Source organism: Cucumis melo, chromosome 10 (genome assembly GCF_025177605.1).
Source record: "Cucumis melo cultivar AY chromosome 10, USDA_Cmelo_AY_1.0, whole genome shotgun sequence".
NCBI lineage: Eukaryota > Viridiplantae > Streptophyta > Magnoliopsida > Cucurbitales > Cucurbitaceae > Cucumis > Cucumis melo.
This window is the reverse complement of record NC_066866.1, coordinates 285,603-304,873: the sequence shown is the minus strand read 5'-3', so window position 1 is coordinate 304,873 and position 19,271 is coordinate 285,603. Positions and strand designations below refer to the sequence as shown.

General features: G+C 29.4%; 3 protein-coding genes across 4 annotated transcripts; 1 reads left to right on the top strand and 2 right to left on the bottom strand.

Moving 5' to 3' along the window:
• The first annotated feature begins 263 nt into the window (after positions 1-263).
• LOC103489569 (annexin D4-like) lies at positions 264-2,032 on the top strand. Of its 2 annotated transcripts, none has more exons than XM_051090966.1 (6): positions 264-370; positions 462-686; positions 776-994; positions 1,165-1,236; positions 1,336-1,612; positions 1,733-2,032. In XM_051090966.1, the coding sequence occupies exons 1-5, from the start codon at positions 290-292 to the stop codon at positions 1,588-1,590; spliced, it is 852 nt and encodes a 283-aa protein (XP_050946923.1). In that variant the 5' UTR covers positions 264-289; the 3' UTR covers positions 1,591-1,612; positions 1,733-2,032. The 2 variants fall into 2 exon arrangements, with proteins under 2 accessions (XP_050946923.1, XP_050946924.1); XM_051090967.1 differs by having other exon boundaries at positions 283-370; positions 1,730-2,032.
• Positions 2,033-3,766: 1,734 nt separating this feature from the next.
• Positions 3,767-5,707, bottom strand: LOC103489512 (two-component response regulator ORR9-like). Its single transcript, XM_008448734.3, has 6 exons — positions 5,612-5,707; positions 5,384-5,554; positions 4,844-4,962; positions 4,677-4,754; positions 4,445-4,515; positions 3,767-4,209 (listed from the first exon to the last, which is right to left on the bottom strand). The coding sequence occupies exons 2-6, from the start codon at positions 5,490-5,492 to the stop codon at positions 4,062-4,064; spliced, it is 525 nt and encodes a 174-aa protein (XP_008446956.1). The 5' UTR covers positions 5,493-5,554; positions 5,612-5,707; the 3' UTR covers positions 3,767-4,061.
• Positions 5,708-9,744: 4,037 nt separating this feature from the next.
• LOC103489513 (protein NRT1/ PTR FAMILY 5.4) lies at positions 9,745-14,014 on the bottom strand. Its single transcript, XM_008448736.3, has 5 exons — positions 13,843-14,014; positions 13,150-13,619; positions 11,854-12,131; positions 11,147-11,484; positions 9,745-10,508 (listed from the first exon to the last, which is right to left on the bottom strand). The coding sequence occupies exons 1-5, from the start codon at positions 13,973-13,975 to the stop codon at positions 9,952-9,954; spliced, it is 1,776 nt and encodes a 591-aa protein (XP_008446958.2). The 5' UTR covers positions 13,976-14,014; the 3' UTR covers positions 9,745-9,951.
• Between the last annotated feature and the right edge of the window lie 5,257 nt (positions 14,015-19,271).

Genomic DNA, 19,271 nt, shown 5'->3' with positions numbered 1-19,271 from the left:
TATACTTATTATAAATGAATGCTCAAATCTCTTATTTTTAATTATTTTATAAATGAGAATTAGTCAAGGTGATTGATTTTAACTTCACTATCATTTTTCTTCTCCCTCACTCGTCTTAACAAGTGAAAGTTCGTCGATGGGGGATTATGATTATGAACATCTCTTTTTAGGTAAAGTTTTTCACTCTTATTATTTGTTTAGACTCACTTGATTGGATTAATTGGTGATTGGATGGATGGGTTTTGTTGCAAAACCAGGTATTGGAATAGATGAAAAGAAATTAATAGAGATGGTGGGGAGGTCGGATTTCAATGCGGCCAATATTAAAAGAAAGAGGCAACTTATGATGATAGAATTTCAACGCTTCATGGTATTTAGAAAACAAAACAAAAAATTCTTCTTATCGTACGTATATTAATACAATATTTGTTTTGTTATATATATTACATTTGTTTGTGCAGAATGCTACATTAATGTGGATGACAAGTCCAGCCGAAAGAGATGCTCGTTTGTTACGAAAGGCCATTAAAACGAGGGGCACTCGTGTTGGCATAATGGTGATTATCGAAATCGCATGTACCAGAGAATTTTGTGATGTTTCGGCAGCAAAGGAAGTTTATCATCATCTTTATAAGAACTCGTTGGAGTTTGATTTATCAAGATTTATCATTGGGCCCGAACAAACTGTAGGTTCTAATTCATACTAAAAGATAATTGTATGTTTATATACTCTACTCTAAATATATATATTAACAATTTGTTGTTTCCATGCCAGCTTTTAAATTCATTACTAAACACTAAGAGGTTTAAGGAAACAAATGAGGAAGAGGAGAAGATTGTAATGTTGGACGCAGAAACGCTTGCAAAAGCATTTAATGACAAATCTAAAATCTATATAGAAAACAGAGAAATTATAAACATATTGCTGTATAGAAGCATCCCTCACCTTTGCGCCGTATATGAACAATGCAAGAAAATGGGAGTCACATCCAAGGTACTACACTACACAACAAACTTCATTTCTTAATTCCTTAGCATTTGCTTTTTTCTTTATTATTATTATTATTATTATTATTATTATTATTATTATTATTATTATTATTATTATTATTATTATTATTATTATTTTATCTCATACTTATTTAATTTCCACATGATGATCAGAGTAATAGTCCAGACTTGTGGATTCACAAGACACTGACTTATTTAGTTGATCCTATACAAAAATTTGTCCAAGTATGTGAAGTAAACTTGTTGGGCAATTAATTTATTATATTATATGGTCGTGGGTGGCTGTCATTATTTAATTTTGTAATTTATGCACACATGTAATAGCTGCTAGAGAATTCGTTGGCGTTTAAGCTATGGGCGGTGGAAGATGCAGAGGTTGCACAAGCAGACGTGTGGGATGAGGATTATCATTTATTGGAGGATTCATTAAGTCGAATTATTATAAGTCGTCTTAAAGTTGATCTTGATAAGATTAAGATAAAGTTCAAGGAGACGAGTAAAATTACACTACAAGAACGAATTCGACTTGTATGCAAGGGGAACTATAGAGATTTATTGCTGGGTGTGCTATCAAAATAACATACATGATGGACGATGACTGGTAACTCAACTTTAATTTGCTTTCATCTTCCATTCATCATTTTATTATTAAGTAAATTTTGTTTGTTTTGTTTGTACTTTGCTATATAATATATGTTTTATTATGTGTCTTTTGAAGCAGAAAGCTGCAAGAAGCATATGAGCACATAACAGACCAATGGCGGATAATCTCAACCAATTGCTTCAAGATTTTGTTCTTCTTCAAAAGAAAGCAATGAAGTTTTTGTCTCTGTTTTTGTTCTTTCTTTCCTTTCTCGAAATAAATAAAAATTGGACATATATTTCATAGATATTCCCAAAATTTCACTCACCATGACAATACCAGGGAAGAGGGAATAAAGTTGTGTACCAAAATTTCAATTCTTATAGATTCAAATTAAGCCAAAGTTAGCCAGTAATTATTAAAAAAAATACCCGTACGTTTTTTCTCATCTTCCCCACGCGTTTCTTCTTCTCCAACAATATCTTTTCTTCTTCTCTGGTGTCTGCACGCGTCTTCCTCTTCTTCCGTCTTCAAGCAGGCTTCCTCTTATTCTCCGGCACGACATCCATGAGCCTCGTCTTCTTATCTTGACTTATTCTTCTTCACGGAACAGAGAGATGGGTGATGAGAGAGTTGTAGTGCGCGACTGAGGTGGGCGAGATGGTCCATACAACGAGAGTGAAATCATGAGATGGTCGAGACAAGCGAGATCGACGAGACTTGGGCAAGATGACCGAGAGAGAGAGAGTTAGAGACAGCGAGATAGAGTGAGAGTGACAGAACAGAGAGCTAACGTGTAACATGGGTGAGACGAAATCAGATGAACAAATTTAAGTTTAGGCTAATTTTGAACGAGAGCGAGACTGCTCTTCCCAGTGTAAGCAAGTGTATTATCAAATTTGACATTAGGGATAATTCGGCATTTTTTTTCCTTTAAAAATAGAGTCATTTGACATCTACTCCTAATTTTTTGGTCGTTCATCCTGCAAACTCAACATTTTCTCATCTCTTTTCTTTATTAGGTTGTTTGGTAACTTGAAAAAGTTGCATGGAACGGGTCAAATAATTCACATGTTGTTTAGTTTATCAATTCATTATCTACTTTAACTAAAAAATTATCGCATCGTTATTTGCAACAATTAACTTCTGGCTTTATGCTTGTATCACCAATCCTAATAGAGAAATTTACCCAAATTAGAAGAAAAAGTAATGTATGTCTTTGAGATTTTCTCCAATTCCATACTTAAGGGTCTATTTGATTCGGAATCTAATCATACTTTATGTTTTTAGATTCAGAGGATACACGTGTATATAGGAGTGCAACAAAAAAACTAAAAAAAAAGGACGATCCAATCAAAATCGAACTAAAACAATGTTAAAGTTGCAACAATTAGTAAAGGAAAAGATAGAAATGGATAACCCTCGGTGGGTGGGTACTGCTTTCTTTTTTACTTTGTGATAAATTAATAAAGATAGATTAAGAGAGGAAAAGAAGGAAAAAAAAAAAAAAAAAACACAAACAAACGAAGAGAATCTCATTTTCTAACCTTTTTAAAACGTTTTTTTTTTTTTTTTTTTTTTGTATTATTTGTCACAATCTATCACACAACAAGAATCCCAGTAAGAACTCACAACTTTAAGTTGGACCAAAATTTCTGAACTACTTTCCTTGCTTTTCCTTCTCTTCTCTTGTGGATAAGAAACAATGTATTGCTTTGAGTAGGATTAAATATTACTAATTTAGCAGAGGGTCATGTTTTCATTTCTGCAGATTTTAGTGGTCAAATTAAATCAAACATCAGTGACAGACTCATATATTTATTTTACTACAAAATTGATATACTTAATTTACTTTATTAAAAGATCTGGTTGCTTTTCATCTTTTTTGCTATTGACTATTCTACATTAAATACTTACTTTATTTTTGAAGAAGGAAGAGAAATTTTCCAATATTAGCTTTGCAGATTCTCCCCAATCAATAAATAAGTAATATTGCACCATGTTTTGAAAACTCTTCCTTTTTCTTTTAAATATAAGAAATCTCAAAATTCCCATTATGAATTCCTTGAAATCCTTCCAAGATTGACAACCAATTTCGTGGAGGAATTGGAAACAACCAAATTCATTCACCAATCTTATTACAACATTGGAATTGGAAATCTAAAAGAAAAATGATTAAAGTTGTATCGTATTGCCTTTATTTTTGTTTGTTTGGAAGAGATCAAATCATGAGTTCACATGTGTAAACTAAACTACAAAATAGTGAGATTTGTAAGCCTAAAAATCTGAATTTTCATCAACTTTGTACATGTAGACAAAATTCAAAATGACTATCACTCTTTGTAACATTAGAAAGTACATAATAATAATTGGTCATTTAACTCTAGAAAATCTGGTAATAGTGGTCATTAATTCCCAAAAGCAGAGAAAAAATCACTTGTATGTTGTTGTTGTTGTTGTTGTTGTTTCAGATGATTTCCATTTCCTTTCTTTTGAGATGGTTGAAATCAATTTCCTTGGCTTTTGTTCCTCTACATATAAAAGGCTTAAGCTTGTTGACATCAGATAATTTCACTGGTTTAAGCAAAAACTCCTCAGCTCCTTCTTCCAAACATCTGATTCAACCAAAACTCAGTTCAGATTCAGAGATTCACATACATGTTCTGATTCACATACACTTTCTGATTTATCCTTTCAGATTTTGATATGCTTGAAATAATAATAATAATAATAATAATAATAATAATAATAATAATAATAATAATAATAATAATAATAATAATAATAATAATAATAATAATAATAATAATAAATTGGTTGTTCTTGGTTTGTTCTATGAGCTTTCGTCACCTGTTGATTCTTGATGGAACATTCTCAGAGGACATAATCACAACAGGAATGTCTTTAAGTGAGTCAGATTCCTATAAAATCAGATGGAATTTTCTTTTTCAGATTTTGTGTTTGGAATGAGATGTAGAAAGAATAAAACATTGCTTGGAAAGTGAAAACCCAACTAATTAAGAAAACAAAGCATATATGTGTCTAGACTTGAAAAGAAGAAGAAGAAGAAGAAGAAACTTGCCTTGATCTTTCTGAGAAGATCATAGCCTGTCATTTCTGGCATACAGTAATCTGTGATGATGAGATTAACTTCAATCTCCTGCAATGCAATATCAAAAGCTAAATTAATCAAACAATGCCTAAAAAGCACAACCAAACATCCAAATTAAGCTTAAATATGGTACTTACTTGATGATGATGTTGACGATGATTTTCAGGGGAAATAGGAGAATTATGGTTGGTTCCATTTCTTTCTCTAACCAAACCCAAAAGCTCCAAAGCTTTGCTTCCAGAATCCACAGCAGTAACTGTGAAAAAAAAACAAATCACGCTTGTTAAATCTATCATCTCTCAACCCAACCAATGACTTTCTAAGTGTTTGAATTCTAAAAAAAAAAAAAAAACAAAAGGACCCTTTTTTAAGCCATTGGAAAGGCATTCCAAAATAGCTCTGCTTATTGACAGTATAATTGAGGAGAAAATTATAATTACATTGCAGTAGTTCATTCAATATCATATTAAAACTTAACCAAAAGCATGGACGATTAGCAAAAGATCTAGCAATGGACGTACAACAATTGGGGAAATTAAACCGCAGAGCATTATACACAATATGAAACTATACCAATGAACCCAAATTAAAACATAAAAAGAGAAAATTGAATATAGATATAAAAATCAATCAAATTGTACTGAAGAGCAGAAGAAGTAAGAAAGAGAGAGAGTTACCATTGAAGGAGGAAGTTTTGAGGAGCCTTTCAATGAGCTTCCTATCAACAAGGCTGTCATCAACAGCCAAAACATGAAATCGAGGCTGATCAGAAGAGAGAAGGGACATTATATTAATAATAATGTATATCAAAAGAGGAAGAGGAAGAAGAAGAAGAAGAAGAAGAAGAAGAAGAAGAAGAAGAAGAAGAAGAAGAAGAAGAAGGAGAAGAAGAAGAAGAAGAAGAAAGGGAAATTTGGTGGGAAGGAGAAGAAGGAGAGAAAGGGGTTTATAAATGAAATGGGGAAGAAAGAAGAAGAAGAAGGCATTGCGTGAGAAGAAGATATTATTATTAGAATGAGGAATTTGAGATATGGAGAAATCCTTACAAAATTTTGACAGTTTGGAAAGGAAGATCCCACAGATTTTCTTACATAATCTCTCTTTCTCTCCCCAACACAATCCAACCCCCTTTCTTTTTTCTTTTTTCTTTTTTCTTTTTTCTTTTTCTTTCAATTCATCAACCAAATAGTAAAATTAATTCTTTTGGACTTTTTTCCATTTCTGATCAATTATTTTATTCTTTGACTATTTTATTTTATTTTATTTTTTTTATTTCCTCTCAAAACTAAACTATATATTAATTAGTTGAGTTCATTGAGAAAGTCTATATATTTGACATGCATAGTTGATAAACTTTGTCAAATCAAATTTGATTTGGAAGTGGAAAATGATTTGGATGATAATACAATACAATACAATACAATTGAAACTCAAAATAAAATATTTGATTATGTCCAAATCAAAATCAAGAGAGAGATAGACTTTCTGTTTTAGTATAGGGGAGGAATAATAATAATAATAATAATAATAAAGACACGTCATTTCATAATTTGTTATAATATAAATAACCAAATCATTAAGTATTAATGAGTTAAATTTGATGACACTAATCCCTTCTGTTCCTTAAAACATTTAGGGTAATTAATGATTAAGTTGGGATTTTGAATGAAATGTATGATTATTATGGGTTCAATCATATGTCTTATTTTGTACCATATTTTATATAATTAATATTTGATGATGGGGTAGGAGTCTATGATCCCTTTTTAATCGATCTTTAAGCACATGCACTCACTCCGCATCCACATTCTAATCCACCTCAATTTTCATTTCGATTTTATTTTCCAAAATTATTCAGATTCTTCTTATCAATTTTTAGATTTTTACACATTTTTCTTTTTTCATTTTTCCAAATTAGTTTTCCATCCACATAAAAACATTTTTTTTTTTTAATTCCTTTAACCATATCTCCATAAATAATTATATATATATATATATATATATATATAATAAAATCTCTGCCACCTCACGTTTATTCATCCACATTTTATCTCTTTTTTCTAAATAAATAAAATAAAAATCAAAATGGATGGATTTTTTTCCCTCTTTATAGTTTTACTTCATATATTAATTTATGTTCGTCTTAATTAATTAAAAATGTTAGGATGAAGTTTGTAAATTTTATTTTATAATTAATGTGGGCTAAATGTTCATACTCAATTGGGGCGGTGGAGAAACTTTGGGACTTTCCATCCCATTCAAATAATAATAAACATAAACTTACGGTATATATCGATTTTTTAAATATCCCTATCTTTTATGTTTTATCAATAATCGTGAAATGTTTTTTTTTTCTTTAAGTACACTAATTTTAAAATATAAAGATGTACAATAATTTGATTTAGAAAGTTCTCAGAAAGAAAAGAAAAAACTTAATTTGGAAATAGAAAAATAAGTTAATTATTAATTTAGATACTTGTGTTGTTATTATTTATTTAAAAGTTTTAGATATGATTTTTTCTTTAACAAATAAAAAATAAAAAGAGTATTTAAAAAAGAGAAAAAAAAAAAAAAAGAAAAACTGAAAGGGAGGAGTTAGGATACGAAAGAAACCTAAAATGAAAGTGATCGTTTCATTTAATTTAATTTAATTTAATTTGAGTATAAAAATGAAAGTGGATATGAATTATAATTAGTCGTCTCCCACACTCCCTTTAATTTGTACAATTGATTCCCCACCTTATCCTTTGTACCATTATTTACCTTTTTTCCCCCTCTTTTACTCATCTCGAAAAACATGTGTTTGATTATAACAATTTCCTTTCCTTTCTTTCCCATATCTTTTCTATACTATCCTTTTACATATCCATTATCCTTACATATTCCTATTTTTAGTAATGCACATATGATCAATGTTGTCACCCATATATTCTTATTAAATCTCAATTCATATCTTCAACTTTGGATTCTATCAAATAATTTCATCATCTACTCTCACGTTGTTCTACTATCAACTTTTTCATAACAGTATTCGTTTACACCCGTCATTACGTTTTGTTAGGAAAAACTTTGTGTCACACCTATAATCGAATCAATTTAAACTCTTAAACTTTTATATTTGAATTAATTTAGACTCCTAACTATGATTTCCTATATATAACTTCTAATCACCGGTTTTATAAAGAAAAATATTTAGGTGCATCTTGAGCATCTTTTTTCTTTCTACATTATTCACTAAATTGTCATTCTTCAAAACTTGTCATGCAACAAGTTTGTTTTCTCCCTTTCTTTTTTAGAATATTTTAATATTTTTTTATGTGAAAGTGACAAGAGATGCATAAGATGCACCAGAATATTGTCATTAAATAAAACAAACATTTAGAATAAATCTAGGCATGTGTTAATTTTTTCATTGTTGAATTTTAAAGACAAAAGATTAATTAAGCCCAACAATTTATACCTGGACAAAAGTACCTTTGAAGAGCCACATACTATAATAGTGTTGAATAGGAAAATTTTGGGTAATCACAAGTTGCCACATCGTTAGAGTCCAAGTTTAGTTATTGTGAAAGTTATAGATAAGATCGGGTCGAGTAGTTAAAGTCTCCCGAAGAATATAACTCTCTTGAAGGTTTGAAGACAAAACAACTTCTAAATCCAATCAGAGGTCGACGCTAGCTAAAGGCTAATCCAATTTGATCGACTAGCTAAAGGTTGACCATCTAAGAAAATCAACATATTTCGAGTTAAATTGGATTAATTTTCAAATTCAATCTCAAACTTTTTTTTTTTTTTTTTTTGTTTTTTTGTTAAATTGGAGGGTGGTTCATAGAATAAGAAAAACTGATTTTGAGTTCTCAACCTACTGGAACACCATCTAATAAATTTTTCTACTTTAATTTCAAGTTTTTGTTGTACAATAACTTAGAATATATTCAACGCAAAGAAATTAAAAAGTTGAATATTTTATTAGCACAAAGTTAATTATTTATTTAATAGAGTCTAAATCTGTAACCTAATTTACATTTTCTTGTAACAATAAACATTCAATTCAATTACATGAAAGTCAATGAACACACATTCAATTCAATAGCATAAAAGTCAACGAAAGATCATATATTAGGAGAGGAATTAAAATGATGATAGGTTTTTTTTTTTTTTTTTTAAATTTTCTGTTAATAATAATAATAATAATAATAATAATAATAATAAATAAGAATTTGATATATATATATATGCACATGTATTATATGGATGAATCTAAAAGATCTTGGGATATATACCTATAAGCCATTCAGTCAAGATAAGATGAATTAGCTTTTATTCTTCCACTCATGTCTTCCATTGCTTTAATAATACACCTTATGCAATTCCTTCCAACTTAGGGGCTCTTCACTAAATTAAATTACATTTCATAATTATTATGTCTCTTTGGCTCCAACTATATATATATAATTTTAATTTTCTTTAAAAATTAATTTAACAACATTATAATTATAATTACAATTACGGTGTAATCAAAACATTATAATTAACTCATTTTTTTCTTTTAATTTTTTAAATGGCGGATTATTATAATTAAAAGTCTATTAATTTTACCTCCATATTTTTTAAAAAAGGTATAGAAACGTCTATTATTCTTAAGCTACTGCTCTCGAATTTAATTGACTGTGTTAAAATGGATAAAGGAGAAAATTTTAATTCTCCAATTTTCTTTTGATAGTAAAGAAATTTATATTAAAAAAACGCCACAAGAACAAAATTAGGAGAGTCATCCATTAAGATTACAACTATATTATATCCACTAAAGAAACAAAGTCAGCCACATATCAATATTCAAATAACAAGGCCTGCCTAGATATACCTTCTTAAGAACCACTTTTATCAGCTACAACCTTATATGTAGAGCTTTGTCAATTGTCTAATCTCTTCACCCTTTTCACTTATTGCATGTATGTATATGAGGTAGGTATATATAATAAAACAATTGAATCAAATATATTAAAATGGTGCTTGTCTAAGATTCATAGACCACACATATGCAAACTATAATATGAATGCTTATTAATTTTTCAATTAACCATAATTACATAATGATCATATCCCAACGATACACAAACCAATTAGGGACCTCTAAATTAATTCAAACTCTAACAATTAACTAGTAAATTAAAGAAAACAGAGATTATAATTAATTAATATTCTCTCTCTAATAATCATATCCTACAATATTATTAATTATTCTTCAAATCATATCATCCCCATAGCACCCATTAATATTATTACTGTTCTTCACATCACCATCATCACCGTTAATTGATCTATTCCCTCCAACTCTTTTGTACACAAAACCATTGGCAATCCAAACATACCCACACAAATTCAATGCGCTCAATGCAGCCAATACCCAGTAAAAGTAATGTAGATTTGAACGGTTCAGATTGTCGTCCAGCCATCTCCCCCCGCTCCCGGCCTGGACAACCGAGATGATCGCGCTACTCAGGAAGTTTCCAACCCCGATGATGCTTATGTATGCCGCTGCACCTAAGCTCCGCATGAATTGGGGCATTTGGTCGTAGAAAAGTTCTTGGAGACCGACTATGGCGAAGGCATCCGACACACCGCACAGCATGTACTGTGGGATTAGCCACCAGATCGTCATTGGAACCGTTGCTTTTGGGGTGTCGCTGAGACCGTGCTCGGCAGCAATGGTTACCCTTTTGGCCTCTACCAGGGCGGACACGCCCATGGTGAGGATGGAGATGAACAAGCCCATTCCTATTCTTTGTAGCACTGTTATGCCTGTGTGGGTAAAATAATACAAAATAAATTACAAAAACATTATTAAGTCTTAAGTTTTTAATCTGCATACATTTATAACTAATGCGTCAATTAACAAAACATAACTTAACTCAAGTATAAAGGATAGATATACTCATTTCTTTCATTATATATACATATATAAGCTTTATTTTAAATAATATTTAGATCCACGTCTTAAAACTTACCCTTTAATTTTGCATAAATATCTATTTTAGCAGCTCATATTAGTTTTAGAAATAACAAAAGATTTAAGTAGTCAAAGAAAAAAGAATTATATAAAATTAAAACTGTTCACAATCAAATAATTTATAGAAGTAGTAACACAGCTTGTGTTAAAATTATGAATTTAGCATATATAGTTTCCAATTTATAGGATTAGGCCTATCATTTAAAATATCTAAATTTGATTCATATAGCTTAGACCCCTAGTTGTAATTAGATGGTCACTACCTATATAAATTTAGTCAAATCTCACATGTTTTTTATTTCATTTACATGATAGCTAGTGAACTCATCCTTTCTATTTGACGCACTATGCCAGTTTACTTCTCTCCTTTTTGAGCAGATTCAAACACTGAAAATTAATTTTATATATGAAAAAAAAAAAAAGTAGTTACCGGAGTGGTGGCCTGTAAAGTTTCTGGCGGCGGGGACAAAAACGCGATCGTAGAAGAGGACGGTGAGAAGGATGGTGAGGCCGACGACACCTTGAAGAGAAGCCGGCGGGAGCTGAAAGTGTGGGCCGACAGAGCGGAGCATGGTGGAGCCTTGCTTTGTGAAGAAGGTATGGATCTGAGCTTGCACCACTGCAAACATTAAACAACTCACCCACACCGGTATCAGCCGCACCACCAACTTAACCTCCTCCACCTCCCCCACCGTGCTCAGCCGCCATGGGTCCCGCTTCTTCCTCGCCTCGTCCTCTTTGTCTATCAACGTAGCCTTATCCAAAATCCTGCTAGACGAAATTAATAAATCGTTAAAAATGCAAAGATAGAAGAAAATAACAAAAAAATTGTAGTATTAATTAATCCCTAAACTATGCTATCTTAGCGGGTTCTACATCAAGCTTTAAACTTCTATTTATATATACACATCTACTCATCAAGTAAATTAGTCCCACACGTCAAGTTCTTCATTAATTAACCTTTAAAAACTAAAACGACTTTTTAAATGAAAGTTCGTAAACTGAAATAAAACATTTGAAAGTGGAGACGATAATTAATAGAAAAAATAGATCAGTTTATTAAAAAGAGAGAGAGAGAGAGAGAGAGAGAGAAAAAAGGAGTTGACCTTTGAAGTAAAATGGAGACAAATAATATACCTGAATTGGTTTGTGCGAGCCAAAGTCATAAGATTGTGTTGACCTTCCCCCTCATTTTTGGCGTGGTTGTCTTCCTCGTAACACACTCTCCATTCATGGCGCGTCTCGTCCACACCCCACTTCCTCGCCGCCGCCACCACCACCTGGGCTATTCTCGTCAACGGACTTCCAACCGGAACTTGGCGTCTGTACTTCTTCACTCCGGCCAAAAATAGAACTATCGCCGCCGCCAAAACTCCGGCTAGAATTCCAAAACTTAGTCCCCATCCGATATTATCCTATGTAATTTTGTTGTTGTTGTTAAAAAAAAAAAAAAAAAACTGAATTTATTATATATTTGTTAAATTGGAGTTTATTTATATTTTAATTATAATAGAAGATAAGAGAAACTAATATAATATTATTTGTACATGAAATGTATGGAAACTTTTTGATAATGACCTAATAAAATATTCTTTTTATAAATATATCTTTGCATCCCATAGCATATTTTTTTAAAATCTCACTTTTTTAGTTGCTTTCATATAAGTGTGTGTGTGCGTGTATACATATATATATATATATATATATATATATATATATATATATATATAGTAAAATGAAACATTCATAAATATGGTATAATGATCCATTTCAATTATTCTTGAAGTACCATTTTTAAGAAATCTAAAAATCGATTCAAACATGCTCCCTTAATTATTTTATTTCTCTCATATAAAATAAAAATAATGTTACAAGGAGACTTCCATTATACTACTAATTCAACTTTAGTCATACCCCACTACACTTGTTAAGAAAGAATTATATATGCCTAAGTAGTTCGATACATATTATTATTTTTTATTCGAAACATAATCTCTGTATTTATGTCACATCACCTTCACAATAAAAGGAACAAAATACAAGTACAAAGTTAAATAAAAACTATTAAAAGACTAAAATTATTTTTTAAAAAAATTAAGAACCAAAAAAAACACAGACATTATTAATTTGAGGCATCCCATTATATTTTATTTATTTTTAAGAATCCATCTTAAAATATATATCAAATTCAAAGTATACGTATAAAAATTATTCAATGTCGCATCTTACATTTAATTGTAAGAAATATATATACATATAGTGTAGTGTATGGTTTTGTAATGAAAAACGACCAGCTTTTCTTTGACATTGATTTGTGGTAAGAAAGATGTTTGAATTTCAGTTGGATTATTAAATTAAACAAATAAAATAAAAGAAAGACAATAATAATAATAATAATAATAATAATAATAATAATAATAATAAAAACAATACCTGAACGTAAATAACCACAAAGACAGCGAAAGTGGAGCCCCCCACAAGGCCCACATACCACCAATTAAAGAACGAACTTTTCTTCTTCCTCTCCTCCGGCGTCCCCTCCTCAAACTGATCGGCGGCGAACGTCTGCACACATGGCCGGTGACCCCCTTGTCCCACCGATAAAATGTACAGTCCCAAGAAAAACACCGCCTTCCGGTGATCGTCTCCCACCACAGTCGCCGATACCGTCAACACCACCATTCCAAAAAAGAATATGAGAGAGGCTATGATTATGGTTTTGAACCGGCCGAGTAGCGAGTCAGCGACGAAGGCGCCAAGTAATGGGAACACGGCGGAGACCCCGACCCAGTTATTGACTTGCTTTGCCGCCACGCCCAGCGGTTCGTGGAAGACAGTGGTGAAATACATGATGAGGTTGCTGGACAAGCCGATAGAGGCAAATTGTTCAGCAACCTCCACGACTGTCGGAAATGAAAATCAATCAGAATCAAAATGAATATGACACCACAGTTCATTCAACTCTCGCATATTATTATAATTAAAAAAAAAAGAATTAAATGTTGTAAATTATATTTTTTTCAAAAAAAAAAAAGAAAAAAAGAAATATAAGTTATAGATTTGGTTTTGAACAAGAGCAGTGGATTAGAGATTGAAAAAGAATTAAAAGGAAATAGAGAACTGTACATATTATGAAGATGGCTGCTTTCCATCCGCCTCCAGGACGTACTGTGGGGGTGTTGGAGGCGGTGGGGTGATCGGGGAATTTGTTGGGAAGGTTGATGATAGGGACGTTGCTGGGAGACTTTTGTTTCTCCATGAGAAGGTATTAATATGTGAATTTGCAGGGAAGAAACCAAGTGTTGAGAGGTATATATATACACCCTTTTTAAGAGCTCCAAATTAATCACCTTTTGCTCTCTCTCTCTCTCTCTCTCTCTCTCTCTCTCTCTCTCTCTCTCTCTCTCTCATATGTGTGTGTGTATATATTAAATTGGTTTCTTTCCATATTGGAAAAAAATACACTTTTTTTCTGAAGCCCACCAATGTGAATCAAAGAAGATTCCGGTAAAAAAGAAAGAACCCCTAAGGGACGTTTTACCGAATGAAGTGAAATAAAGTAAAAGTAATTTGCAATATTATCCTTGAATTTCAATAAATGTTAGAAAAATGTTGATTGAAATTTGAAAATTGAAGATGATGTGTAATTGACCATATCAGTTTAGACCGTCACAGTAAGTAAATAAATAAATAAAGAGAAGGTTGGGATGTCCAAAATATAATTTGTTATTTTGGAAGGTACCTTAAGTTTGAGTCGTCAGCTAAAAAGAAAAGAAGGAAATATTAAACAAAAAGGAACTTTTGAGTCGGTTAGAGAGAGAAACAGATAAAATTATTGAGAGAGGTAACACACAAATCTACTACTAATTCTACTGCTCCACGTCTTGATAATTGTGTTGGTAAACATTAAATTAGAACCATTTTTTATAACAAGAATATAATTAGAAAATTAAGGCAAAACTTACAAAAGTGTAATATATGTATATATATTACAAAACTTGATGTTTACCTTTACCCTTCATATATGTTAGACGAAATACTATCAAATTGAGCTCATTAGTTAGAGTTTAAAATGCTTAAATAATTAATAGTTACAGTAAAAGATGGAGGTTTAATTAAGATCTCTAGCTCACTCCACCTCTTGGTTTAACTCACCATTATTTAATGACCAACACAAAGCAAATTTACAAAGAAGAAAAAAAAGAAGGAAAAAAAAAACTTATAAAAAACTTGAACTTGTAATATAACTTTGAGGTTTAAAGTTCAATCATTTCACCTCCATATTGCTTAAAAGAAAAACCAAAGAAAAAACATGAATGGTAATTTTATCAAAATTCATGGATTGGTGAATAAAAGCTTAAAAAATCTATAGTGTTTATATGTACATGCTTGTATAAAAAATGAAATGTATCTAATTATTATTGAATTATGTAGGATTATACTAATAAGATGAAGATTTAAAGTGTTGTTTGAATTAACTTTATACATGTAGATAAGTGCTTCTAAGTAAAAGATTAAAAAGAAAAAAAAGGAAAAAATCATGACGTAAAATCTTCATCTTTGAAAAGACTGATATTTGAAAAGACTAATATTTGAAATGCTAAGTATAGTCCATGAAGTTCATTGGGTGGAGTTTGGTTTTGTAGGGCTTTTACATGAATAATGGTGTCTTGTCTTTTTATAGGAAATTTGAAAAAATATATAAAGTTATTTGAAATTTTATTATGGAAGTGAGGTGGTTTCTTAACCACATTAATTACATATTGTCTTAATTCTCAAGACACAAATTTCATTTAAATACATTTAACTTAGGAAACAATTTCAATGGATAGTATATGCATTGTGAATGGCGTTGATAAAAGTTAAATATATAAAGTAATACTAATCAGTTTGTGAAGCAATATCAATTCACATACATATGTGTGTTAAACTCGAGGAGAAAAAATCATCTTCAAATCATAATTCAAATAAAACTCTTATCATATTATTAAATAAGTATGTGATTTGTGAATAACAATATTTTAGTAATAGTAAGGATGATAGTATTAAAAAGAGAAAAAAAGAATGGCGTTAGGGTTAGCGGGAAAGGGGGAAATGGTGGGAAGACTTAAGTTATGATTAAAATTTTATAAAATTGAAGTAAGAGAGATAAATAAGTGACCTCAAATCCATAGTTTTCAACTTTTACAAAAATATTAATTATTAGATGTTGATTAGATTAATTTTCTTAACTTTGATTTTTGAATATATATATATGTAGGGGAATTGCCGACTTTCCTCAATGGAGTATCATAATTATGGTAATTAAGAAAGTTTTTAATCAAACACCAACCCAATCAAAGATCTCTCTCTCTAGGAGGACATGATTTTTTCCCAAATAAAATAGATTATCGTATACAAAATATTTTTTATAAGGTGAGAACAAATAATATATATATATATAATTTCCTTTTAATAGTTTTCCCATTAAAAAGAACTATTAAAATTAGCTAATGATATATTACAAATGGAATATTGTTGGATACTTTAATAATTTACCCTAAAAAGTAAAAATAGGAGAGTGGAGTGGAACCCAACCCAACTTTACCAAAATATATCGTTGATTTGACTAATCTTCATATACGAATTTGAGATTTGCCTGCTTTTAAATACTTAATTATTTTCAAAATTAACAAATTAACTAAATTATAACTACTGCTATTAAAAAGAAAAATGTATGCCTATTAACTAATCAAAGAGTTAATTACATATTTGTTTATATACTAACTAAAAAAGTACTTTTTTTAAAAAAATATTAACTAAAATAAAACTGTGAAATATATATATATATATATATATATATATATATATATATATATATATATATATATATATATATATATATATATATATATATATATATATGCAAGACATATGTACAATATGAATATGAAGTAGTTGATAAGGTTTTACAGAAAACGACATATTATATTAAATCTATTAAATGAAAGTTTTAAACTTTAGCAAAGTTATTCAATAATTTATTTGAACATTGGTCAAAAAAAATTTCTTTTTTTCTTTTTTTTTTTTGGGTGCAAAACTTTATCTTGTTACTATTGAAGAGTTTATGAAAAAATTTACCTTCCTTCCCTAAAAGTGATAAAATAAATTTGATAATTAATATTCCTCTAAATATTTATTATGCAAACAAAATGATGTATAGTAAGGAATAGTTTTAAGTGGATGGAAATATAGAAATGAAAAAAATAGTGTAGTAGAGGAATGAGGCCAAACATGATATGTGAAGATCACAATACATTTTCATGTCTAACCAAATGAAATGAATTTACTAAAAGTAGCATATCTATATGTGTTGGGCTATAAATAAAATATTGGTCACATATGGCACTAAAGTTAAGTAGTGTGTATATGATATAATGATATGCAATGTATAAGCAGTATTCTAGGAGAGAGAATATATTATATTTACCAACGACATATATATTATTTAATGGATTATAAATATTGTAAAATGTATAAATTTTCATTACCATCGTCTGCCTTAGGTTAGCAATACGTGTGATAATTAAACTTAAAGTTGTTTTATATATTAGGATGTTAAAGCTCCATTAAAAAAACTATTAATTAAACTTTTGTAGTTGCGTAATTACTTTTTTTAGAAAAACTGTCCACCATGTAGCCGAAATTTTTGGTGATTAGATTTAGCTTAATTATTTTTGCGTTTTACTCTGCTGATTCACAAAAACACTTAATTTGTGTTCCTTTCTTTTTCTTTTTTTTTTTTTGTTTGACTTTGTGTTAAATTTACGTAATTTGATTAAGGTTGGTTCATAGAGCATTAAAAGGAAATTAATTAAGCTGTTTCAACTTCCTTTCTTACATCATATATATGATAGAATTGTGTTACCATTGTTGATAGAAATGTGTTACCATTGTTTTTTACTTTTTATTATTATTATTATTATTAAGTTAATTGATATAAGCTAAATTATATGTCATTTAAAAGCATATGCATATAGACATATTTGATTTTGATTGATGATCTATTAGATACACATTTGAATTTTTAGGTGTAATAGAAGCTTAAAACTTCTAATTTTATATCAAGTAAATTTGTGAAATTTAAAAATATCAATAGTCCAGAAGTTATATTAGACTAATTTAAATAAATAAATAAATAAATAAAAAAGTTTAAAGATGAAGTATTATTGGACACAAAAAGAGAATTTATAAACCTGAAAATGTGTGATGAATGTATAGACTAAAAAAAGGGATGCCACTTTTAATTGAAAAGGATAAAGAATGTATGTGATGAAATAATGCAGTGGGAAACAAAGATTTAGAAGGACTAAACAATGGTCATAGATTTAGAAGACCTAAAAATCATGTGGTGGTGATTAAAGTTTGCTTCTTTTTTGCAAGGATGGACAATATACTGATCTAGCATTATAACATAGAGTGTGTGTACTCACTCTTTAAAGAAAGTTGTACTACTACTAACAACATAGTGCTCCCAAAAGCTATGTTTCCTACACACACACACACACATATATATATATATATTATATTTTAGAAAAAGTATTATATTATTCATTAACAAAAATCAAAAGAAAAAAAAAAGTATTTAGGTGCTCATTTGATATTGTCAAATAATCATTTTAGCTAGGTATTACTTTTCATTCTCTTAATATGATGTCACATGTCCAAATGTATTGTGATCAATGACATGTTTTAATAATATTTTAAGATAATCATGCATTCATATCGAATATAAAATAAATAAAATAGAATAAAAGTAATTTTTAAAGATACGTTCTTTCACATTAAAAAATAGGTTGAGCTTTTAAAAGTAATGGTTACCAAATTAACACCTTTTATATATATATATATATATATATATATATATATATATTAAAGAAAATTAAAACATATATTTTAAGGGTTGTTAATATTAATCAATTGACTACTCATATCGATTTAATAAGATTACTTCCAAGTTTATTCTTTAAAATTTGAGTGGACCCTCCACCAAGAGTTACATTGTTAAAAAAATAGTATAATTTCAATTGAGTCCAATCAATTTAGCTCAATTAATTTTAATTTTAGTTCGCTAACTACTTTAATTACCTGTTAGGTAATGAACACATAGAATATTTTCTGCCTGAACCAAAATATTTATATATAATCAATTTAATATTTTATAAATATTTGAGTAGTTTTGTTATTTGTAATAATTGTTATTTTATATATTTAATGATTTATTAAGTATATATATATATATATATATATATATATATATATATATATATAGCTAGGGTCTCATCTAATAAGGCAAACTTCACCATAGATAGTGCTAACAAGAGTCAAGTCACTCTCAAATTATATTCTTCCAACCTATTGTGCTAAATTATACATTAAAGAAGTGATTATGTACATATATATATACCTATTGGATGTGACCTTATTGGAAATGATGTGGCTTACTTTCTTAATCCAAATACATAGAATATAGAAAAATCATTGTAGGGTTGGTAACCCTCATATATATATATATA